The following is a 24,196-nucleotide window of genomic DNA, read 5'->3' on the forward strand; positions in this document are numbered from 1 at the left end:
GGTGTATCGCTGCACCTTACCCCGCCTTTTCACTCACGTCGCTCGTCTTGTCTTGCTGCGCGTCGACTGCCTTCAGCTTCGACTTGTTTGATCCACTCTTGTGGGAGATCCAGTGTGCTTCCGACCATACCTTCCTGCTCTTTCTCTGTTAACATGCGCCTGCTGACATGGAGGAAGTGCGCCTTGAACGCGTGCCATAATTCCGTGTCAGCATCTGTATGGCCGTATGCAAAAGGTCGGGGGAAGTACGGATCGTTGCGCCAGAACGCATAGACTGCTTGCGCGATACCAGTTGCGTCTTGAGCCATAGGACGTACACAGTCGTAGTCTAGCATCCAGATGACGAGGTCTTCATCCAGCAGCTTGAACATTTGTGTTGGCGTGTCGCCGCTGATAGATGATGTAGCCGGGGCAAGCACAAACTCAACATCATTCGCATCGACTTTAGCCTTCCAGTAACAATGCGCGAGCGCCTCAGCTAGAGTCTTCGCAATGACAACAGCATTCATACCCAGCTCTTCCATTTGATCGACGCAAAGACCATAGTTGCGCAGGTTGAAGAACATGCCAGGCGGGCGTCCTTCTGGTCTCCGTTTGCCCGTGTACACTCGAATGAGACAATCTTCATTCTTCTTACTCCTCCTCGTAGCATCCTTTAGCGACTCACGACAATACCTGTCGATAAGCATCTCGCGAATAGGCAGTCCTACAGCAGGTATCTTCTCCTGCGTGTAACTCCTACTCACCTCTTCACCTGGAGGAAAACAAGTGAAATTGTTATCCCACCAGAAATCATCAGCTTCTAAGACCTCATAAGACCGCGGTATGCGCACAGGTAGCGTGTCTGTGGTATCAGCTGCGATGACTCGTCGGTGCATGTTGTGGTCGTTTAGGACGGAGCGGTTTGTGTGCATGAGTTCGCGTTTGATGACCCAGGGGTTGACTCCGCGGACCCAGATGCTGCCGCAGCATCCTCGGCCTATTTCACGGAAGGGGCCTCTGGGGTTGGGCGTTGTGTTCATGTTTGTGGGTGTGTGTGGTTGAACTGTGAAGGTAAGTGGATGGTGGGATTTATATTCGCTTTTGACTCACACAGACGTCGTGTGGGCGTACTTGTAATATTGGAGTCGGGTAGCCATGGTTTACGATAGGTTGTACCTAGGTAGACGAATTACGAGCCACGTGACACCAATCCTCAGGCGAGATTCGAGCTTGTACGATATCTACGTTGGGTTCACAGCGCGCCTCATTCGGTGAGCTCAGTATAGCGTAACAAGTATGGCCTTGACGGGGCATTGTCGTGTTGTCGTGTTTAAGGCGCATGGCATGAACCACGGTCGAGGTTGCGGTAGCTCCTGCCTTCGAGCCAAACAAGCGTCAGGGTCGTCAGGGTCATCAGGGTCTCGACAAAGGCAGGAACAAAACTCTGCAACTCGCTCCGAGATGTTTCACCTCCCACGCTCACCATCTTCGTTCTCACCCACTCGCATTGTTTCCATCTTCTTTTTTGTAGCCAGATCGTTCGAGTGGACACCTCAGAACGCCTCGAATGGCACTAGAACACGGTCCCTTGGAATACTGGCAGAATGGTACCAGTCGCATTCATGCACCGTCCTGCTTTCATCGACCTTCGGTCGCATGTCCATGAGGGATCTTTTCTTAGCTGCTACAAGTGCCACCGAACAGGCTACCACGATCGTCAAAAGGAAGTACACTCTTGACTCTTTATCAATGCGAGCAACTGCGCTTTCACGAGAACGACAACTCGCGACTGTTGAACCCTTGGCTACACTCCCATACTTGCCGGCATCCAGGGGCTCCGCGGGGTCGAGGAGATTTGATGCCTCAGGTCTTGTTGTTTCCGAAACATGATTATGCCGTCACGTCGAGGATCTCAATCTCACCCATCGCAACTTCGAAGGGTCTATCGCCGCCACGAACGTGGCATCGAACTAGAGGAACGACAATAGGATCGTTTGTCCTAGGCTCAGCCACTTGGATGCCAGTCGTCGCGTCCGCCCAGGAGCACAACTTGGCGCAGTCACGCTACGCCTTCGGATGGCCACGATTCCGGCATTAGGCAAAAGCAAAGAAAGGCACCAAGGACACCAGCACTGGCGTCGCGGCATGTGTTGAGCTCTGGCTTGCTGATTCGAAGCCATGTACGGCTTGCGACGGTGAAAAGCTGATGATGTTCAGATTTCCTGCCCCCACCAGCACCTGCATGGAGCTGACAGTTGCCGGCGACCAAGCTGCAAGCCTATAATTAGGCTGATCCACAGCGGGCGCCAACCGCCCTACAGGGCCGCAATGATGAAAGCGATCGAAAGCAGACCGCATTGTCAAGCGAACCGCGCTCGCAAGTCATTGATCGCATCAATGGCAGCAGGGTAGCAGAAAAAGAAGATTACTCGTGCATCTTGGGTGTTTCTGACATCACATGCACGTGCATGACGCGTTTCGTCACGGCGATCTTGGGCTGACGACCCGGCCACGGCTCAGCGCCTGCAAACCTACTTACACAAGCAGGGGTACCGTCAGCAACGTCCTTATTACTACCCACCTTTGCCGTCGTGGCGCAGCCTCTTCTCTCAAATCGCATCCTCGAGCAATTGACGCAGAAACCTCACACTCACATCGGCCCTACTCGACACTGATCGCCCGCCATGAACATGATGCGCAAGAAGACGCAGTACGTGCAAATCACACCAATACCGTCGTTCATACCGCGCCAGCTCGCAATCGACTTCCTCCACAGCCACGGCGAGATCATCGAGCTGAACCCCCTCGTCACCGGCCACGAGCCCATCAAAGCACCGCGCGACGCTCCCGCAGACGAATACTACTCAACATGGTACGAAATATCGCAGCGCATACAGTACATACCCGGCATTGGCAAGATGGGGAGCGGCGCAATCAAGTTCCGCGGTGTCTTCCACGACCTGCCGTTCGGTCTTCAGACACACACCTACGCGCCTGCGAACGTCGACCTGCGCCAGAAGTGGCATATTGGCGGCAACCAGATTGGCGAGCCACCTGAGCCGAAAGAACTGGGCTCTTCTGCGCCACCGGAGGGACTCTACATTCGCCAGGATGTAGAGATCAAATGCAACGTCGCCATGATGAACTTTGTCAAGAAGGAAATGAAGGCAGCTTGCACGATCATGATCGAGCGGTTGGTCAAGAAGGCGGAGCTGCTCGACTCGGGCGCACTCCAAGCGATGATGGAGAATGGACGGATGAAGACGGTCAACCCAGCTGATCGCTCAACTTACGGTCACACGCCTCCACAGCCATCGCCGACCCAACCCTACCAGATGCCCTTGTCTCCGCACAGGCAAAGCCAACAATGGGCGCAGCCCGCACAGCAGCCCGGCCCTCCTGTCCCACCAAAGCGGCTCCTGGGCACAAACGACGTTGTCATGGAACTACCAGGCGACTTCTACCACCCTCAGCCGTCCCCGTCCCACCTCTCCCCTCACGATAACCGCGCGTCCTCTGCCTCCGAGCCATCACAATACTCGCCAAACCCGCAAGATGCACGCTGGTCGACCGCATCGCACAGCACCGCCAGCTCACGCCCCAGCTCGTATGCGCCATCAGAAGGCATGAAATCGCCAGGGCTAGAACAAAAGGCATTCGCGGCCGAGCTGCCAACGATGGAAGAGACAAAGGAAGAGCACAACAGCCATCAAAGGCGTCCAAGTGGCCAGCAGGGTCAGCAGGCGTATGCATACAACCCGCAGGACTATGCGCGGGCGCCCGGGCAACAGCAGTATGCCAACCCGCCCTACCCAGTGTATGGGCCACGGTAATTGACGAATATGTCACACTTTGGTGTTTCTTTGGACGTACACGCGTAGTAATGTTTTTGAGAGTATGGTGTCCGTAAGGCAGGGCGGCTGTTTGTCTACCTCTTGTCACGATTTACGACTTTTTGCGAAATGCTTTCCAGATATCCCTTTCCGTTAAGTAATGCAATTATACTGTTTCTATATGCACAGACTTGTCATCAAGCATCAACTGCCCAGTGCTGTGTAGCGTCTCGATATCTAGGGTATCACTTCTTGACCATGCGTCAATCGCCAGAACGCCCACAGATACAGATCGATGCTGAACACATCCGCCATCTCCCCGCCGTTCTTGATACTTTACTATACTTGCGTTTGGTTTGGAATGGTTATTTGACTGAGGTGTATTACCTCGTGATTGAGATGTTGAATGATATCTCGTTGTAATTCATACCCGGCAGACAGTGCGTGGTGCTATGTCGCTATGATTAGTGCTGACATGAACCCATGGAAATATGTCTATGTTGCTCTGATATCTCTTCTCTGGCGTCCACCCATACTTAGAGGTACTCTCAGACTGACCGAGAATCAAGGTTCTATTCTTCATACTCGCTTGCTCATATCGACTCACACTCTGCGCTAGTTCAATTGCAGCTCTTTCATTGTAGATGCCTTTTCATATAATTCTCACTAGAATCCGACTTTACATGGAGTGGCTGGGGATAACATCGCCATCAGCTTGGCAGATTCACTCATACTGATTACCAGCTATCATCGAATAGATGCCCACTGTCTGAGGAGCTCTCGTGGTAAGCAACGATGAACAATATCCAAAGACGGAATACATCGTAGACTCCCGCTCGGATGTTAAGAAGGCAAAAGATGACTGGAATACCAGCGAAGACTGCAGGATAGGATTCAACAACGCTCTTACACTCCAGTATGTTTCGATCGATAGCTTGCATAAAGCTCAGGTTCTACAACACATGTACCTGCCTTCTGCCATACGGTCGATCTCATGACCCCTTCAAGCGCTTCGCAGTACATATCCACATCAACTGATTTCAACGAACCCAAGGGATAGCGTGCATGAAACATCAAAACTGTAGTAACCAGCCTGACGTCACAACACAACAACAGACCCTCACTACTACGCTGCGTGCAAAGGCTTGCTTTCTTGGTTCGTGGCGGGATGCCCTCGCACTTGCAGAGGAGATACCTATAGCCACAGCTCACCGGGTGGAGGCTTGCGACGTCTAAGTTCCCGATCGTTAAGGGCTTGGTTTCGAATCTGCCTTGAACCGTGGCCGTGCAGCCCTCGTCCGCTCGTGCGGTAAGCTGATGCTTTGCGCGTAGAGTCAAATCAAGTCAACACAGGTAGCGAGAGGGAAGGTGGAGGAGGTGGACGGGGCTGAAATATACAGAGAAATGCGCTAGTAGACGCTAGCGCAGGCGCTCACTCAGCAAGCACGTGAGTATAGTCCTCAGTCACCGACGCGTCTCCGCCTTCACCGCGCCTTTGCTGACGTAGTCGCGATATCCAAGCCCCTACGAACACCGCAACCGTCTTGGAGGACGTAAATGTGTAGGCATGGAGCCAGATCGTGTTGATACCGATAGGATGGAGGACGATGGGGAAGAGACTGCTGTTCATGTAAGTCTTTCACTGACACCTTGTCGTACCACAACAACAAGAATACTGACCAAAGTATAGCAGCAACGCATCCATACCACCTTCTCTGGTCGTGCGAGCCTCCAAGATCCCGAGCGCACCATCAGTCTCGCATTTCGTCCTGCATATCACGCGGATGGTGTGAATCAAGTGAACAACTGGTTGAATTCGATCAGCAGCCCCAGCAACAGTCCATACTTAACATCTCCGGTTCTTCCTGTTCCACAATGCCCCGCTACACCCTCCATGTTCCAACCAGATTCTTCAACTCCCGCACCCGGTTGCGAACGCATCACCAAGGAGGCGTTTGAGCTTATCTTGGAGCAGAATACAAGATTGAGGCAGGAGCTGGAAACGGCAAACAAGGCTCGCGCGAAGGCGGAAAAGACATGCTCCGATCTGGCGGCTTGGACTTTGTGGGAGCGAGAAAGGTTGATGCGCGAGTTGGAGGAGGCCAGAGCGATACATCGTGCTTTCATCCAGGATGAGGTCGACAAGCTTATCGCCGAAGAGACAGGCCGTCTGACTATGGATCAGTAAGGGAACGGCGATGATGCTCGAAGTTGGTGCATTGTGGTTGGCATCCCCGAAGTACCTATAAGTTATGTTATCAACGTACCTGCACGATATTTGGCAGATAAGGGCTTATTTCTCCTTATGGCATGCAAAGTGATGCGTGAACCGTGTGGCTATTTCTTGATCTGGTATCACGGTGAGACGTCTCGCGCCTTCACCGCCAAGTTCCCCCGGGTTGCAAAGGAAAATTTGGAAGACCTGACGCCGCACCTCCCCACAACACCAACACCACAAACCACTCATACGACATGGCTGATCGTTCTTGGATGCCCGGATGGTTGTGCGCTCCCTTCGCTCCCCCCGCTGAAGATACTACTTCAAATCAGCAGCCTAAGACAAAAGGAAGAACCCACGAGCAAGAACGAGACGTCGGCAGTGACGCAGACGACAGCCCGAAGGACAAGGCCAACGACGATGAGGAGAACAAAGCTTCTACGAGTGACATGCCAGGAAACAACGCGAATACCTCTGGCAATGGCAACGCCACCCTCGGACGCGCGAACACGTTCATCAAGGCCATGTGCAAACACGTCATGGACAAGATCGCCCTGTGCGCCATGCAAGCAAAAGATGCTGTGGCCAGTGCAATCGAAAGGGTTAAGGAACTCGGAGTCAAGGGTCTGGCGAAGGCAGCTCGCGAGTGGATCATGCGGCACCCTTGGGAATTCGCTCTGGTCGTGGTTCCGCTCATTCTGATTGCGCTCACTGCCATCATATTATCAGGTATAGGCTTTGGAGCGGGTGGGATAGTCGCTGGTAGGTCAGATCCATATGTTCGCCGTGGAAAGGAAATACTGACTTTGTCACAGGCAGTACAGCAGCCGCCATGCAAGCGGGTATTGGCAATGTGGTTGCAGGTTCTGTCTTTGCCACTTGTACAAGCGCTATGATGGGCGGGTACGGTGCGCCGATCATCTTCGGGGGTCTTTGGGGCATAACAGCAGCGTTGGTGATCGTAGTCGAGCGAGTTTGGAAGCGCTGGATGGGCCGGTCACAGCAAGCTCTGGTACCTCTGTACATCACCCTACCGACAAGCGCCATTAAGATCGGAAAGCAAGCCGCGTATGCTGCGGTCTTCTATTCGATGTGTGCGGCGGCATACGTGGTATACCGTTTCAAAAGTTGGCAGCAGGGACGCGGGACCGAGAAGCTGAAGAAAGACTAGCCTGTAGAGGCAAACCGAACCAGGTGGAAGGTTTTCGCTTCTATGGGCGCCGGTAATTGGATGTCGTTGTGCAGAGCTGTTTCAGCAGGTCCAATAGTCACTTGTAGGGAGGGGTCACCATCAAAAAGATCCTTCGGCTTTGGGGGTCGCCATGCAGAACGATTATACGGCTTGAACAAGCTTCCCGGTGCAGCACGCTATCGCATCAGCACCGTGAAGAGTTGAAGTAACCATGATCTCGTTAGCAAAGAGTAGTTGTGCGAAGAGTACATGATCATGGCAGCGGGCACGGCGGGGTGCGAGAGCGAACCTCAGTTGGCATGTTGAAAAGTAGAAGATGGCAGTCGATTGATCCCAGTGAAGCGCTGTGTATTAACTTTGAAGATGTAGATTAGCTCATGCCTTCGTTGATCGGAACAGAGTGCAGTCGTGAGTAATTAAGGAGTCGCCCGAGCTGGGATGGAGCGACCCACTAGCGCTGACTAACAATGATGCAGGCCAAGATCGGCGCGGCAAGCCTCACCTCCTTCCTCGCCAGCAACAGACACGTTCATCATGCCACCAGATCGTTCACGCACCACCAACTCACAAGGTAGGCAGAAGTCATGCTCAGAGTGCGCAAAGGCAAAGCGGAAGTGCGGTCTCGAGCAGCCTCATTGCGCACGATGCGCTAGACAGCACTTGCCATGCGTCTATCCTCCACAGCCTCGGCCGCAGGCCGCAATTCCGCAAAACGACTCATCAGCAACACCTATTGACTTTAGCTCATCCAATGCGCCAACAGAGATGCCAGAGATTGATGATGGCTGTGTTGCTTTCGACTTCGATCTACCTGGCATGCCAGTCAACCCCACCGCAGATATCTTAGACTTCGACTTCTGCACCGCAACAGACTCTCTCGACGCGCTTACGGACATGCTCAATACACCAGCTCATCAGGAAGATCAAATGACTTTACAGAAGTCTTATACCCCAGTGAGCCAGCCCTTCTCAGCAAGACACCTGTCACCCTTCGCAAAGTCCAGGGTGGAATACTCAATCGAGCTCGTCAAACTCGCGCCAAAGATGATGGTAGAGCAATGTTGCACACCATGGGCTCACCCTTTGCTTTACGAAGACTACATGCCACGATCATTACAAGACGCACACGCGGCATGTGCCCTCTATGTTACCATGAACGACAACAATGCTGAGCACGTCGCACGGTACATCACCAGTCGCGCAGAAGAGCTCATAACCACTGCTATACCGACTACGCCCATCGAGATTCTAGCTCGCACACAGGCTCTGATATTGTATGAGATCATGCTCATCTTTGGCGGTGACATACGACTATACGCTCGAGCCGACGCCCTGATACCGCATCTGGAAGATGTAGGCGTCGTCCTTCTACCCATCGCAGCAGAGGATCCCGAGCTTCCCGCCACCCTTCCACTTTATCCCAGTACAGCCGCTCGTTCAGCATGGAAGTCATACATCTTTCGCGAGTCAGCCAGACGTACGGCCTTGGTAGCTTTCCACATAACCGTCATATACACCCTGCTGAGCGGGCAGATGAGGTCTTGCGCTAAAGAGCTCTCTTTGAAGAACCGCGTCACGCTTTCTGCACACTTGTGGAAGGCAACGAGCGCTTTTGACTTTGCTATAGCCTGGAATAGCAAGAGTCACTTTGTTATCAAGGAGCTGGACTTCACGGATGTCTTGAGGGGTGCGCAGCCTGATGACCTTGATACGTTCGCTAACATGATGCTCATTGGTCTTCAAGGCATCGACGACATACGGGGCTGGTATCATACACGAGGCGGGGCTCTCACATAGCCTACTCCAATCGACGTCAGCGCGCCTAGACGGGTTCATCTCACTGTCGTCCAATATCAACCAAGGGCCCATACAAGCCAAGCTCCCGGTATCTGACAACTCCAAATGAGCGAAGCTACCTAGTTCTCGCCGTCACCTAGGCCCTGCATAGACGTACCCGGCACCGGTGTCTTATCACAGTCAGTAAAGCTCAAGCAAAACACTACATCATACGACCTACCTCGGGGAAGTTCCACCACCGATCCACGTTTTCGATGAACTCCTCTCCCTTCTGTTTGCCATACTTGATGATCCAAGCCTTCTCAGTATTCGAAAGCGGATGATGGCGCCAGGGACACTTGACACCCATCTCACAGCGTTTCTTCGTAAGGTATGTGGTGAAGCAAAGCCCCAGGTCGTGACGCTGCTCGGAGCCGTACATGCCCGGTGCGATCTTTCCGTTGGCGCCGTTGACGAAGCGCTGGGACTTGGGCTTGGCGGCATATGTGGTGAAGATACGGTAATCGTAGCCGCGGAGGTCGTGCACGGTCGGTGGAAACTCTGCTGTATCGGCGTTTTGGAGGTGCGGCAGGCCCAACTTGGGCTCTTTGGCTGACTTTGCTGTACTGGGCGTTTGGCTGGGTCTGCGGTGCACCGACTGAATTGGCGCATGCTGGACGGTCGGAGTATGCGCTTCTGGACCTTCGTAATGGCGGTAAGGCTCCTCATGCCTCGGATACTCAGGCTGTGGCATCTTCCGACCGGTACTCATTCTTACCGCGGGAGCAACATGGGCCGTCTCTAAAGCGTCGTCGTCCCAGTCCACTTCGTCCTCGACGAAGTACTCTGAACGCGAAGGCGCCTCATCGAAGTGCTCCTGATGGTGTTGCTGCGCATCTTGATCTTGGCCGTACGCTTGCTGGATGTGAGCTTCCAGTCGGCTGGTATCTCTCGTGCGACTAATTCGGAAGGCAGCATCTTGTCTCGGCGACCAATGCCTATCGTCATCGCGGCCACCGTATCGGCCGGCCATAGCCTTCGCCTCATCCGCAGCCACCTCAGCATCAGTCTTGATCTGGCCAACTCGAACCTTGCAAGCACGAGCAATATGTCCCTGCTCTCCACATCGAAAGCAACCCTTCTTATCAGTGAAGGCGGCTTTGCAATCAGCAACCCTATGCCCTTGATAGTCTTAGCAGAGAAGAGTTGAGAATCTGCAAGTATACAACCAACCTTTCTTGTTACAAGCAAAGCACCGCTGGTACTCTGCCTTCTCCGGCTTCCGGTCCTCTCGCTGCGGTTCCACGTCGACTGGCTCCCGACGCAGCGGTGACCGCTCTCGATACCGTGCCCGCTCACCACGCCAATCTTGCTCATCTCGCGGATCTTGACGCCGGGCAGGCGAACGACTACGGTCACGATCTCGCTGTCTCACTCGCAGTTCTTCTTCCGCCCGTGCGTAATTTCGTTTTCGCACAGCTAGCTGCGGACGGCGTCGACCTTGCATTCTCTCGCTGTCCACATCGTCGGAACTTCGACCCACGTTCTCGCGTTCCCTGGGTCCACGCGGTGGAGGCTCGGACGGAGGCGGTGGAGGGTTGTTTGGACCGTACGGACCTGGTTGTGCTGCTGGCCGGTCGAGCATGTTGGGTTGCCGTGACATGTCTGCGAGAGTCAGTGTAGATGGTATGCCAGGTTAGCCAAGATCAATCTAGAGGTATCAAGCTGATTTATTGTGGATGAAGTGGAGCTTCTGTCAGGTGGGAGTAGCAAGTCTACGTGACCGTGTATTGACGCACGGGCCATGAGCGCAGTCACGCAGCGTAGTAACGACCAGCTTGTCGGCCCGTGTTGTACTCCAAGTCATCCATCTTCAATCAACATCCTCCAATTGGTACGTTGTGTCTCCCCGCCGTGCTCATGTTATGAAATTCGTGTACTAATGGTATCTCCTAAGTGTTCTCGCTGTCATGTCGCCCAACGGCCTCGGAGGTCGTCCGCCCACCCAGTTTCTACCCCCCGCTGGTGCCTACTACGATCAATTCGACATCATTGATCTCTTCGGCCCAGACATACCTAGGAAGGGTCTTTGTAGTCACTGTCTACAGCCTGAATGCAGATGCGTCGGAGATCCCACCGGGTGCACGAACGCGTGTGGTATGTGCGGCTGTAAAGACCAGCACGCGAAGGGGGTAAGATGTTCTTCCCACCATCAATATCTCGTGACTGACTTAACATAGCTATGCTCTATGGCTTACTGCTCATTGAAGTGGCGCAAAGAGCACGGATGTATGCCTCAGCCCAATGAGATGGTCGCGCTCCGTCCCGGTATGAACCAGGTCGCAGATCTTCAGAGCCTTGGGATCGTACAGGCTATGTCTCATGTCTCTATGGACGTCTTGCCGAACATGGATCATACGGATGTCAAGGAGTACTATGCTGGTCATACGGTACAGCACAGCCATCGTGTTCGAGTCCTTACGCCCATAGTCTGGATCAACGAGAGCGGAAAGAAGAGCGCAGCTGCTTCTATCAAGTTCAACTCCGGTCAAGCTGCAGCAGCTTCTAGCAAAGTCTCCTCCGCTGCCGACCACCGTATTCCAAACTCTCAGGTTCACGATCTACCCTTCATCGATCCCCAACTCGCGAGAGCCATCCGCCAAGTCACCGAGGAGCCTTCTTCCCATCCGCCAATGGCGATCCCAGGTCTTTGGCTCCAGCCACAAGCTCCACCAGACAACAAGATGCAGCTCCAGATCATTCCTCCTGCTAATACCATCGTCATCCCCCCATCCGGATCCGCACCGCACGTCACGCAAGAGCACGTTATGTCTCCGATAGCAAACCTACAACTATACTACGAGAAGCTGCTCCACGAGCGCGACGAGCGAGAGCTTCAACATATCGCCGAGAGCAAGGACAAGGACAGGATGATCAGGACGCTCAAGGCCCTGCTTGGATGGCCTTTGGACTAGATGCTGGTGAATGGGTCGTGCATTGGGCGAGACGACACTTCATGATGTACCAGGTGGCGTACGATAGCGCAATGGGAAAGAGCTGATGAGTTGGTATTTTTTTGGGAACAAGAACAACGAGTCTGGACACTACATCGACGCCAGATTGCCTATTTTGTGTGCTTTCATGCTGATGTAGGCTGCTGGCCTGTTCAGTTGTTTTCTGGGTTGACGTGGTCCGAAGCACTTCTACGATTCTAGATCATTCTGTATACAGTTCAGTGCTGCTCATCTTCTGCTTCCAGTGATTCTGTTTTCCAGTTTTATACGTGCTGGACACATACCTAGGTACCCAGAGGAGCGCGTCAGGTGATGTCACAGCCACGTGCTCCCGGGTTACAGTCGTGCCTTCCTATCTGGATAACTAGGTGAGAGCAACGCGCCAAGCCGAGACGCGTCGTTGTCAACAAACAGCCAAACACTCGACTTACCCGTGCACACAGACATCACCCACCCCGACACTCCGCGATGGCCAATCTATATCTGATGCAAGCCTTGTACGCCCCGAAGCCGCCTCGGTCTACTCCTAGTCCTGCTGTTTCTGCGCTCGACGACGTGCAGCGAGAACAAAGGCAGTCTGCAACCCCCGAGCAAGCCATACATGGTGAGCGCCTCAGAATGATGGAAGTTGAAGGTAAGAACCCAAAAAGCTGTTTTCAACCCTACTGACCATAGCAGAACCGCCTGAACCCGACTCGGAGGCCGTTGCGCGCTGGAAACCGACTGGTGCCAATATTCAGTCAGTCGGCATCAAGAGCGAGCTCCCGAGCTCCGACGCTGCGGACAGATTCTTGGAATCGCTCCCGTCTTTTCCTGGCAACATCGCTGTCACGCCTTCTTCACCCTCGTCGATGACACTGCCTGACGGCCTCACTTACCCAATTGAGCGATACCTACCACCTGTGGGACCATACTACGACCAGAATGCTCTCCTTCCCGTCTTTGGCCCGATGTTCTTCAAGTACAAACCCTGTATGATCTGTTGGACCTGCCACCCCGCCGCAGGTTATTCAACCACGTCTTGCGGGAAGGTATGCAAGGTCTGCGGAACCCGCCGCCACCCTAACGAGGTAAGTACTATCGTGAATGCGCAGTAGCACTGCTGACATAGGCGCTAGAGCTGTTCCCTATTCTACTGTAATAGAGACTGGTATCGCCAGCAGGAGATTCCATGCGGTCCCAACACCCTTCGAGATCGACAAATCCGTCCGGACAAACAAGAGCTCGCCGTCCTCTCTTATATCGGTGTCATGTATCTTGCACGCGGTCCAAACAACACTGTTCTTGTGAACTCAAGGCATCCGATCGTTCAAAACTTCTACAAGGACAAGCCAAGGTCGAAGGCACTGATGCGGAAGATATTCGAAGCGGACCCGAGGCATCACTCGGCGTCCATTCCATCGCGCCGTGGGCCAACGCTCGTGGCGAACGCCCCTCAGCAGCAACCCCTCCCGCCACCGATGGGCTCATACACCATACCGATAAGATCCGTGGACAACAGCCTCGACCCGCGTCTCCAGGGTCGCACGTCATATGGCGCGCCCGGCCAACTGGCGCTTCCGCAGCCCGATACCGCCAGCAACAGTAGCGAAACCCCGACTGACCCAGAAGACATCGAAAGGAAGCTTCAGGATCAGGAGGTCGAGAATCTGAACTTGAGAATGCAGGCAGTTGTGAAGGATCGTGAGATTCGGAAGCTGAGGGCGGAGCTCGAGCAGCTGCGCGCTCAAGCTGCTGACACAGGTGGCGCATACTAGACCATTAGCGGGTAGCCTTTTTGCAGGCTACGGTGTGCAGCTGGGTTGTCGATGATCGTGGGAGGATGTGCGTGTATGTATGGGAAGACATATGTACCCAGTCTCTGGAGATTACATGAGTATGAAAATGAAAGTTTGCAATATTTCAAAGCAATGTAGACTTCTGGGTAACTTTGTTGACATTGAACGTGAGTCGGCGTGGACGCGTGGCGAAAGTGGAGGTGGGATGACTAATCTAGCGGCAAACCTCGATCCCCGAAATTCCGACGACGCGTCTTCATCACTCTTTCCACACGCTCGTCCAGTCGCGCATCGCGAAGGATCGCAGCAGCCGCGCACCATCACAACCACGCACGTCAACATCTGTCCCTGGTCTCATTCTTCCAACGGGTTTCACACTGATAGCGACGACGACTACATGAATTCCGAATGAGTTGATGGCAAGGGACTGGGCACGACTGCAGGTCGGTCATGGTTCGGTTTGCGCATCAAGCCTGCGCCGCCTTTTGCGCAGTCGCCTTCACTGCTGACTTTTGCACGTCATTTTCAAGCGCGGAGACTTATGCATTTCCAGTAGATCTTCAAGCCGTTTAGCAGCTTCGCGTCTTTATCGTGCTGTACAAGTCAATTCTTTTGTTGCTGTATCGCTTGCTACAGCACACAGATACACCTTTCGAAGTATAAGAGTCTTATCAGAGGTATCATGCTCGTATGACTTGATTACCGTCATGGAACATGCATGTCGGGCAGTGCTGCAGTAGATGTTTGATGCGCTCTAAAGGTGTTGTCGCTAGAATCTACGTTGCCGCTATCTAGCTTGCGAAAGCGACGGCACATCGCCTCAGGTCCCACCCGTCCTCCGATCCATCGCCGTGAGCGACCACTCCTCATGTCCTGGGCCCCTTCGCGCCCTTAGAACCGCCGCCAGCAGTCAATTCCGCAATCCGAGCGTCTTTCGCAATCAGCTCAATGCGAACTTGTTCGATCGCTTCGGTTAGGCGCCTGTTCTCGGCTTGTAGGGAGCGGATGGCCTCAGACTGATGCGCGAACTCCTGAACAGAGGTGCTCGCTTCTCCGGCGCCATCGCCAGACTCATGTGTGACATGTGTGACTGGTTGATCGTCGCGTTCGGTTGGAAGGTCGTCTGGGAATACAATGTCAGCTCAACTGACCAAGAGAGGGAATACAAGTGATCCTGGCCTATATGAGGTCGTCGCGCAGTCATACGCAGCCACCGCAGGCTGCTTGAAGTCTATCGCGCTACCTCATGACGTCGGCGTCGGTAACACAAAAGTACGACGTATGCTTACACTTACGTTTTACGCCACCTTCTGTCCGCCTTGCTGTTACCACAGGCGCTTTCTGTCGCGGGTCGGGAGCTCTGTCGCGGTGGCCATATACAGAAGCGGTGTCGCGTTGTTCCGACATCGCGTCGATACTCGACGAAAGAGGTTGCGGCTTGAGTGTAGAAAGATGAAGTGTGGGTGGCGTTCGATGCGAACGGTGTGGGAGAGGGTGAGTGGGAGGTGTTGGGCAATGTCCGACTATGGCGCGATATATTCATATCACGACTTAGCGTCACGCGCAGAGACTTTCGACTTGTCTCTTTCACTATCTGATCAACTTCGAGACGATGCAGGTTAGGATACTGTTCGAGCGCTCGAACGAAGTCGTTGCACTCCCGTCACCAAGATTGGGTCGCGACGGAAGTCTGACAAAGGGCACGACAAGGAGATCATATTGCAACTACTAGGACGCGCATAATGACGGCTCGCCAGTCACCATCAAACAGACTTCCAATCATGGCCCCGACATCGAATGGACACATACGCTTCTCCCGAGACATGGCCCATATGCTACGCGCAGCGAGAATCTCGACCGCACAACATCTCTCTCAGCATTGCTATAGCCAATGTTCGCATCTTTACTGCGTATCGGCTTTGTCCCCACTCTGAGTACACATCCAAAGTCACTGGCCGATGACGCGCTAACGCTATCGAGATCGGGCTAGACCGACTGCGCGGTTTCTGCCTGGACCCTTCAACCGCTGCCTTCACTTTCTGTCTCATCGCCCAATCCATCCTCATCAACACGTCAACTCGACTTTTGGACGTTGGGTATGGCGCCGCGCAACCGGCTAGACGCGCCAGCGGCGGCCCTCAACCCAGAGCGATCCGATGACGAGGTCTTCCTCGACCGATTTGCAGATAACCCTCTCGGCGGCACAAAGTTGTACGAATTCTTTCTTTCTTGGCCCGCAAACGACTACTTCCCTTCTCGTCAAGAAGTGGAGCGAATTGCCCAACACCAAGTTGACACCATATTCGGCGCCTTCGACAGAGTACGTTACATCCTGGAACGCCACGAAGACACCATTAGGAAGCGATGGACCAAGAAGAGTACCAGCAAGAAAAGGAAGCTTCTGCTTGCGGCGCAGCCGAACATGCCAAACGAACATCGACCTGACATGGACGCTGATAACGCGGTGATATTCTCGTTTCCGCCAGGTCAGGGTGTGATGGATTTCGCGACAAGTATGGCAATTGCGAAGAATAGCGAAGCTTGCATGGTCCCATTCCTGAACATGGAGGACCTTCTCCAACCCGGAACCTTTCTGACTTTGTTGAGCTCGCGTGGCCATAACCCCATAGCGTCGTTCAGCCAAACGGAACTCCTCCATGCCCCACTCGCCCGTTGGCTAGAGGAGACCCTTCAATCCCACCTGCAAACATACACAATGCTCTTAGCAGGAAGAGATACGCGAGATACGTACGGCCGGCTGAAGTTTTGGAGAAGCAAGAGCGAAGCCCACCAATCGATCCACAAGGGTAGAAGCGTGTATCCGGGTCATGGCTTACAGATCCTGGGCATACAGAAGATACTGTATACATTCCTCCAGCGATGCTGCTTTCTTCTGGTAGGCGATCTCTTGTCAAGTGAGAAAGCACGTCTGGACCAATACCCTGTCATACGCCGACCGACATCTTTGTTCAATGCCGCTACCGATCACAAGAACCGAGCAGAAGTCTCGCTGATGACTCCGTACGGAGTCCCTGCACAGTTGAGCTTCGGCCGTCTACGTTGTCTGATCAGCTCAAAAGTCGGTGAACTAGAAGATCACATCTGGGCATTACGCGAAGACCCTGGCTACTTCTCAGAGGTGTTCAACGACTACAAGTCACATCGTACTGAGTACATCGTTTCTATGGACGGCAATGTCAACGCTATAATGAAGGAGCAGCCCCATGCGATCTTTGCCCTCATCCTTCGGGAACTCATCACTGATCCATACTATGAATTATCCTATTGGCATGAGTGTCTCCGTCTCCTTGACCGCCTGACCTCCACAGCCTTGCGTCATGGCTTCCAGTTCGATTCAAACAAAGAGCTACCAGAAGACTATCGAAAAGACATTCTGAGGCTGTGGTCGACTCTAAACGCAATCCACATGGATGTCCATGAGTGCTTCCGTCAGCGCGTTCCCGCCACACCAGGCATGCGACCCTATTTTGTCAAGGCAAAGGCAGACCCAAACAATGGAGGCTGCGGTTTCATAATCGCGAGATCAAAAGCAGCGGGAGATCCAGTCACTCTCAGATTTCTCAACGTTTTGACCCGTATCACCAATGCGCGCAACCCACCCAAAGAGGCTTTCGTGGCTGAACTGGACGACCTAGAGAGGCTGGTGATCAAACATCCTGCCGCCAAAGACCTTCTGTCGCCATTTGTATGGGCCGATTTTTCTCAACTGTCAGTCTCGTCGGAATGCATCCAACAAATCCGGTCTTACCAACCGTGGTCAACACAGATCGAATATGAGATGGATTCTCGAATGCATGAGTTGAGCCTGGAATTCCGTCACTTCACAGAAGTATGGGGACCTGTATCGGGTATGCGACGTTTTGATGATGTCAAGTTGGCGCGTATGGCAGATCCCGCAGACGGGAAATTCCATTATCCAATCACGGAACGACGTAGTCGTACGATAACGGACACCTTACGCCTGGCGGAAAAGAACCTGGATGCTTTCTGGAAGACCGCCGACGCGTTCTGCAAGAGGCTGGCGGGAGCAAGCTTTCCGGACATCTTGAAGCGTGATATCACCCGCGGTCGCTCTATTCGTCGCACTGCAGCATGGACTGAGCCGACCACCCATCGTGACGAGAGACCTCAACCCCAGTCTATATACAAGGCTCTCCCATCCGAGAGTCGTAGTGGTGACGAAGACATCAGATCATTGGCGAAAATCAAGAAGAAGATCAAGACCCGTGGTACCTGCGGCCCCGCCAGTCTCGCTGATATACAAGAACCCGAATCCTTTGAGCGCTTGGACTCTCCACCGCCACAAGTGACAGTTGACAAGCGCTCTCACTTGGTCTTTAAGACCCTGTTCTTCTCGCCTTCCGCACGAGACGTACCAGGTGAAGTATCCTGGAAGGATTTCGTTCACGCTATGGTGCAGCGCGGCTTTGAAGCAGAGAAACTCCATGGGTCTGCGTGGAGATTCACACCGGCTTTGAACACAGAGCGTGCGATCCAGTTCCATGCTCCACACGGCGCGCTCAGCAAACTTCCTTTGACGTGGGCGAGGCGATATGGCAGACGACTGGAGAGAGAGTATGGGTGGACGGGTGAGATGTTTACTCTTGCCTAGACATGCCTGCGCGCATTGGATCGACGTTTGGCTGTCCCAACAACATGCATGACTAGGCGCTGAAGCTGCGTTTGGGGTTTGGATTGACTAGATGGCTCAGTGAAAGGTACGCGTTGGAAGACATGACATGCGATATCACGATGAGGAAAGGATGTGCGACCGTGACGACTTCATATGCAAGAGCGGCAAGACATGTACTAGTATACATGCTCCACACCAAGTAGTCAAACTCGATGGCCTTCAATACCGCGTGCCAGATCCGTCCTGTTCCTCCCACTTCCTGTCATCCCAGGAGCTACATGCTTGCTTCAGCTTGACGCTATGTATCCACAGTCCCATAACATCCTTCCTTCAAACTCCACTCAGCAGGCAAAGAGCAGGTCTCGTTTCAAACCAACGCTTTGACAAAGACCTTGCTCTCTCGTCTTCCCCCTTCACATGCCCGGCTCATAATGATCACCACCAGTCGACACCTTCCCGCGGCGCTCCCCTTGGCGAATCCTGGTAAGTACACGTCTTCTGTATCTCGGTTTCATCCGATTGTAGATAGCCAAAGCCGCGATGTCATCGTCGTCAAATGCCGCCAGGACCCTCCTATCGTACCCCTTGTCAGTCCTGTTTTTCCAACTGCGCTTGGCGTGCTCGTAATCAGTCTCGACGAAGCTTAAGTCATGGCGTGGCCAGACCGCAACGGCTTTGGCAATCGCCGCAAGGGCCTTGTGCTCGTCCCATCCGGTATAGTCGATGCCCGTAGCTTCTGCGGCTTTGGACATGGCTATTGGGACGAAATGTTCGAAGCGCGCAAGGAGTGCTTTGTCTCGAGTGTGATGCGTTGAAAGGCTTCGTTCGCGTGAATCGGGGTAGTCGTCACTGTACTCGTATTAGTGAGCCTGATCGGCCTTGGAAGCGATGGTCGCTTTCATGTCAGTGTCTGCCGTCTCTGTCTTGATGAAAGGCATAAGCTCGGCATTTGAAACATCAAATGCGGCTTCGATGTCAGTATCTTCGGTCTCCGCTTTGATGAAAGGCAAAAGCTCGGCATCCGACGCATCAAGTGCAGCTTCGAGAGGACCGTATAGCGCATCCAACCCGGACACGAAGTCATTGAATGCCAAGCTTTGCTCCTTGAGAGGAGATCGCGCGAAAGCCATCATGTCTGACGCAGAGCGAGAGCTTGATGGTGGCGTTGAACAAGATTTCATTGTTCTCATCCAAAAATTTAACATCGACTAGCGCTCTTGGCGCGCAAACAGAGTTGTTCAAGTTTTCCCATCCGTTGCCATGAACACAACGATCACGTGATTACGCGGGACGCTAAGCGCACAGTCCGCGCTTTCCCACCTTCTGCTCCGCGATGACAGCTCTGCTCAGATTTTTCTCCAGTCATCAACAAGTGAGTGAAGAGGTCCTATTGTTGCGGCACCCTACTGACATATAGCAGATGTATCTACAAAGACATGATGATCCTCAATTCCAGTACCAACATCCCATTGGATCACGGCCTCAACATCCGCCTGTGAACTACACAGTCCACCAACCTCGACATGATATACCGCTTCGGCAGTATCCGCTGCATCCGCAGCAACAGCCACCTCAACAACCGCAATACACTCCACTGCGGCAGTGTCTTGTGGCATCTCAACATGCTCCAGCACTACAACAACACTATGTGTCGCAGGCACACTACCCTGCGCCACTACTGGAGAGCTTTACCCCACCAATGAATTGCTATGCGCCATCGACACAGTATTTTTCACACCAACCGCAGTTCCTTCCGCCTGCGCAGAGGAATCTACCGCCTGAACAACACGCGACGCTACCACACCATCCTTATATCCCACCAGTGCAACGTGCTGCGCCTCCACCTCAGTACGAACCACCGCAACCGTACAACCCCGGCCCACAACAGCAGCACTATGCACCCCAGCAATCATACCATCAAGCACCCCAGCAATGCGTCCCACCGCCTCAACCGGCCTACCCGCAACAATTGCAGCTTCATCACAATATGCCGCATGTCGGGCCAGTACACGTGCTACCTCAGGCTCCGCCACTCTATGATATCGCGAAGACGCCACTTACACGATGTGCGCCAATCTGTGAAACAGAATGCGGCTTGCAATCTCAAGGAGGTTTACCCGCATCGTTTCAACAGCCGCGGTTTTCTCAACAAATCTCTGGCGCACCGGCAGTCTCAAATGAATACGCGTATCATCCACCACAGCCGCAGACTCCCAATGCTCTAGTAGTACCAAGATCGTCAGCAGCGGAGTACCAATCGTATACATCACAGGTTTCCAATTTGGATATGAGCTCGAACGATCAGATCGCTACCGAGATTCAACGGGGAGAGATATGCAGCAGCCAACCAATACTGCCAGTTCGTATCGCACCCGAACAGACTCGTGCCGGTAATGCGCCTATGATTATAGTCGAAGCATCGAGGACATCCACGCCAAAGACAAATTCAGAAAATTTGGCGTTGAGCGAGGATGACAGTTGCTATCCATATGTTTCAGAGGTCTCTTTCGGAAGTCTTCTTCACAAAGAACAAATTCTTCTGGGAGTTCTACAATGGGAGGCATCGATGGCCGCTCAAGCGCGAGCAAAGAAGGTTGCCCAAGCGAGAATCAGCTCAACTGGTAAACTCGACACGCTGCCTCCTCCCCGAGATGAGTACTTTGATACAGTTCCTTGGATAACGTCACATCGGCCAGTGATGCCACATCACGTTTACCCCAAGAACAGAGACGGATCGCGCAATTCCGGATTGCTTTGGGCCGCGCGGTACCTTTGTAGCAAGTCCAATCAGCTGGGGCTTTGTTGGTATACATTCGGCACCCCGGGTAGCTGCCCCCTTGGTGCCTCCTGCCGATGGGACCACAGTTTACCATGGACAACTCTCGAATTTCTCATCACCAGCGGGCGAGTCTCTGTGCAGCTTGCTCGCCAACTCATGGCAAATTGGAACACAAATGAACATTCAGATCTACATCCAATGGTCGTATCCCGCATGAAAGCGATTAAATTAGGTCTTGGTGAGCGCCTTGAACCAAAGGTGCTACCCAGCCAACGTGCAAACTCACGGTCATGGGACGATACCCACTGAGCATTAGCTCTCGTGCAACAACGTCCTCCATTTCTCTTCATGCTAACCTGTTCTCGCCATGTCGCTAGACTTTGAAACCCCCGTTTCGTCAAGTTTGTTTTCTCGCTTCTTCAATTTGCGCTCTTTCATGCACTTGCATTATTGCATGGCCGTACCGTTCCAGTACGGTATTTCATATTCTCATCTGTGGTCAGATTCAGTCTGATGATGTTCTTGGGCTATACGCAATTGCGTATAGCTTCTTAGGTCTCTGGTAAGCAACGCTGCTTACCGTGTGTTGTCATTCGGCTGTACTTTGGGTATGGTATTGCTCGTGATCTTACTGTTCTTTGACTCTGGCTATACCTCAAGGTATGGTATTGCTTGATCTTCCATTCTTCTGGCTATGCAGTAGCGCATAGTGTTTCTTTCACATCCTGACGGCGTGCGACATCTCCGCGCTCTTGCCATCGACTGCCATGCAAAAGGGTGGTTGAAGATGAACCACACTTTTTGTGACAGCAAGAGGCTTGGAAGGATGGCCCGGGATCTGTTTGATGCTGGGTTGGGTTCGTTACGTGTTCGCATTGCCGCTAGGTGGGCGTGTATTCGCCAGAGCATATGTTCACCCAACTGCAGTTCCCCGCAGTTCAATCAAGGTCTCACTAGCTCTTACTGCACGATTTCATCCTGTATTCATTCTTGAAGCACTATTAAGACTTCAAAAATTATTGTTCACAGCTCTTTCATCTCGTGATTCCTCGTGTGCGAACTCGATCGCCGCGATGACAGCACTTGACGCTACGTATGTCGATGGAGAACACAGCGCTATCACGGTACGCACAATTTGCGATGCGGTATGAACTGATGATGAGTCTACTTAGCTAGCTTCTGGGTATCTGGCTCACCATCATGGGATGGTCCAAACGGGTATGGTGACGCGCCACGCTAAGCGCACGGTTCTCGCACAGTCTGTAAACGCTCGTCGAGCTTACTCTTTTTCTCTCTACTCACACAAGAATACGAAATACACAATGACTCATAAGAGAAGACACGAATTTAATTTCAACAAAAAGAATCGCAAGCGCTCGAACAGCATCAAAGACGCAGATTGCGATGCCAAAATCAACCTCAACAAACCAGAACAACACCCCGATCACTTCAAAAAGCGAGGTCAGAAACCTGCACCACCAGCTTCAAGAGACACACTAATATTTTACTGGGTGCAGGGACATTAACAGACCATGACGACGATTCCTACGATGACCAATACCTGCCAGAAGACATCGATTCTATATATCCCGATGACGACAATACCCTCTTGTACGATAGCAACGGCGACTGCTATCATTACGAGGCTGTTATGCCAAGCTCCAATACAGCAGATCTCGATACCCACCCAGTACCTATCGAGACTCAGCATGTCCTCTCCACCAAAACCGCAGCAGAGGTGATTGAAGTAAAGCTAGAGGAAGAGATCGAGACGCTTGAGATCCGTCACTCAGCGTCATGGATCGAAGGAAAAGAACAAGCAAAAGGCACTTGCAACATAGTATCGCTCCAGTCACCACCATGGACTACAGATCTCCCTGCGAAGAGACCGTATCATGGCTACGGTATCACACCCGGAGGCTTGCCACGGCACGGCCGACTCTCACCTTGGCTCTACCTTTGCGATCACACCTGCGATCTGGGTTTATGCGACATCACCTTCCGGTTACCCCATACTTGTCCGCTCGGTTCAGGCTGTCGCTGGAGACACGAGATTCTGTGGGACGAGCTGAGCTTCCTTATAACCAGCGGTCGACTCACCCTCCGACGTGCTCGTGTCATGCTCGCAAACTGGCAGTCATCTGCGTCGTTGGATGATGACGTTGACGCTTGGCACCGAATGAACGCCATAATCGACCGTCTACAGTATCTCGAGGCGCCAGCTATACTTAGATACACATATCCGTATCTGTTTCCCGTCCGCGACTCCCACGCTCTCTTCGAGAGACTGAGCGACTGATAGCGCGTTGGAGTATAAACCACAACATCTTATCAAGAATGCAGCGCAAAGCTCTTTCTCACACAATACACGATGTCTGGCTAGCAAGCAGCGCACCCAAGCACATTTCGCTTGCTGAACGCCGCACTTGCCGACACAGAACATGAAACCTCCTCGCGCCGAGGCACCGGAACTCAAAGCCTTTCTAATCAGCCGGAAGAACTTGTCCGTCCTGGTAGCCTTTGGTAGCAGCCTCTAGCGCCTTCCATGCTACCCGCTTCTTGCGCAGTCGTTGCTCTCAAGCTTCACTTCCGCATCAAGCGTAGCTCACTCCATACTCTTTAGATCTTTGCAGTCCGCTATGATCTTTGAGTGTGTGAGACTCGTCATCGTGGGATCTGGTGCTGTCTTGATCGCTTTTGTGATCTGATAGTCGCCGTGATCGTGCGATGCACCAGCCATGAGCCATTGCCTGATACGCATCGGTCTTGCGCTTTGTCACCTGTGGACAAAGCCGTTGTCTGATGCCAATCGGTCTAGCGCTCTACTCTAGTGTCAGGTCGATCTGCTGTGCTCGCATAGCTTGATCGTAGACCCATTAGTTGATGGGGGAAAGAGGTGAGGGTGTACGACTAGAATGGTCAAGATAGTCACAGCATGTAAAGTACACGAGTAGCAGTACCACACCTTGT

At 53.0% G+C, this 24,196-nt stretch overlaps 11 protein-coding genes across 11 annotated transcripts; 8 read left to right on the forward strand and 3 right to left on the reverse strand.

Moving 5' to 3' along the window:
• Nucleotides 1–29: 29 nt before the first annotated feature.
• Nucleotides 30–1,022, reverse strand: J4E78_009506 (uncharacterized protein; the record flags this gene model as incomplete). The annotated part of the gene is made up of 1 exon (XM_049370095.1): nt 30–1,022. One exon carries the CDS (start codon nt 1,020–1,022, stop codon nt 30–32), a length of 993 nt encoding a protein of 330 aa, XP_049218095.1.
• A 1,644-nt stretch (nt 1,023–2,666) lies between these two features.
• J4E78_009507 (uncharacterized protein) lies at nt 2,667–3,815 on the forward strand (the record flags this gene model as incomplete). Its single annotated transcript, XM_049370096.1, has 1 exon — nt 2,667–3,815. One exon carries the CDS (start codon nt 2,667–2,669, stop codon nt 3,813–3,815), a length of 1,149 nt encoding a protein of 382 aa, XP_049218096.1.
• A 1,567-nt stretch (nt 3,816–5,382) lies between these two features.
• J4E78_009508 (uncharacterized protein) lies at nt 5,383–6,003 on the forward strand (the record flags this gene model as incomplete). Its single annotated transcript, XM_049370097.1, has 2 exons — nt 5,383–5,445; nt 5,509–6,003. 2 exons carry the CDS (start codon nt 5,383–5,385, stop codon nt 6,001–6,003), a joined length of 558 nt encoding a protein of 185 aa, XP_049218097.1.
• Nucleotides 6,004–6,313: 310 nt separating this feature from the next.
• On the forward strand, nt 6,314–7,204 carry J4E78_009509 (uncharacterized protein; the record flags this gene model as incomplete). The annotated part of the gene is made up of 3 exons (XM_049370098.1): nt 6,314–6,319; nt 6,369–6,795; nt 6,849–7,204. The coding sequence occupies 3 exons, from the start codon at nt 6,314–6,316 to the stop codon at nt 7,202–7,204; spliced, it is 789 nt and encodes a 262-aa protein (XP_049218098.1).
• Nucleotides 7,205–7,809: 605 nt separating this feature from the next.
• On the forward strand, nt 7,810–9,022 carry J4E78_009510 (uncharacterized protein; the record flags this gene model as incomplete). The annotated part of the gene is made up of 2 exons (XM_049370099.1): nt 7,810–7,818; nt 7,910–9,022. 2 exons carry the CDS (start codon nt 7,810–7,812, stop codon nt 9,020–9,022), a joined length of 1,122 nt encoding a protein of 373 aa, XP_049218099.1.
• Nucleotides 9,023–9,141: 119 nt separating this feature from the next.
• On the reverse strand, nt 9,142–10,646 carry J4E78_009511 (uncharacterized protein; the record flags this gene model as incomplete). Its single annotated transcript, XM_049370100.1, has 4 exons — nt 9,142–9,192; nt 9,243–10,091; nt 10,235–10,431; nt 10,502–10,646. 4 exons carry the CDS (start codon nt 10,644–10,646, stop codon nt 9,142–9,144), a joined length of 1,242 nt encoding a protein of 413 aa, XP_049218100.1.
• A 604-nt stretch (nt 10,647–11,250) lies between these two features.
• J4E78_009512 (uncharacterized protein) lies at nt 11,251–11,976 on the forward strand (the record flags this gene model as incomplete). The annotated part of the gene is made up of 1 exon (XM_049370101.1): nt 11,251–11,976. The coding sequence occupies one exon, from the start codon at nt 11,251–11,253 to the stop codon at nt 11,974–11,976; it is 726 nt and encodes a 241-aa protein (XP_049218101.1).
• Nucleotides 11,977–12,483: 507 nt separating this feature from the next.
• Nucleotides 12,484–13,772, forward strand: J4E78_009513 (uncharacterized protein; the record flags this gene model as incomplete). Its single annotated transcript, XM_049370102.1, has 3 exons — nt 12,484–12,649; nt 12,694–12,987; nt 13,162–13,772. The coding sequence occupies 3 exons, from the start codon at nt 12,484–12,486 to the stop codon at nt 13,770–13,772; spliced, it is 1,071 nt and encodes a 356-aa protein (XP_049218102.1).
• Nucleotides 13,773–14,659: 887 nt separating this feature from the next.
• On the reverse strand, nt 14,660–15,200 carry J4E78_009514 (uncharacterized protein; the record flags this gene model as incomplete). Its single annotated transcript, XM_049370103.1, has 2 exons — nt 14,660–14,916; nt 15,089–15,200. The coding sequence occupies 2 exons, from the start codon at nt 15,198–15,200 to the stop codon at nt 14,660–14,662; spliced, it is 369 nt and encodes a 122-aa protein (XP_049218103.1).
• Nucleotides 15,201–15,891: 691 nt separating this feature from the next.
• On the forward strand, nt 15,892–18,426 carry J4E78_009515 (uncharacterized protein; the record flags this gene model as incomplete). The annotated part of the gene is made up of 1 exon (XM_049370104.1): nt 15,892–18,426. One exon carries the CDS (start codon nt 15,892–15,894, stop codon nt 18,424–18,426), a length of 2,535 nt encoding a protein of 844 aa, XP_049218104.1.
• A 4,122-nt stretch (nt 18,427–22,548) lies between these two features.
• J4E78_009516 (uncharacterized protein) lies at nt 22,549–23,525 on the forward strand (the record flags this gene model as incomplete). Its single annotated transcript, XM_049370105.1, has 2 exons — nt 22,549–22,687; nt 22,744–23,525. 2 exons carry the CDS (start codon nt 22,549–22,551, stop codon nt 23,523–23,525), a joined length of 921 nt encoding a protein of 306 aa, XP_049218105.1.
• Nucleotides 23,526–24,196: the final 671 nt, after the last annotated feature.

Source organism: Alternaria triticimaculans (assembly GCF_023758025.1).
Source record: "Alternaria triticimaculans strain BMP 0046 chromosome Unknown scaffold_21, whole genome shotgun sequence".
Lineage (NCBI taxonomy): Eukaryota > Fungi > Ascomycota > Dothideomycetes > Pleosporales > Pleosporaceae > Alternaria > Alternaria triticimaculans.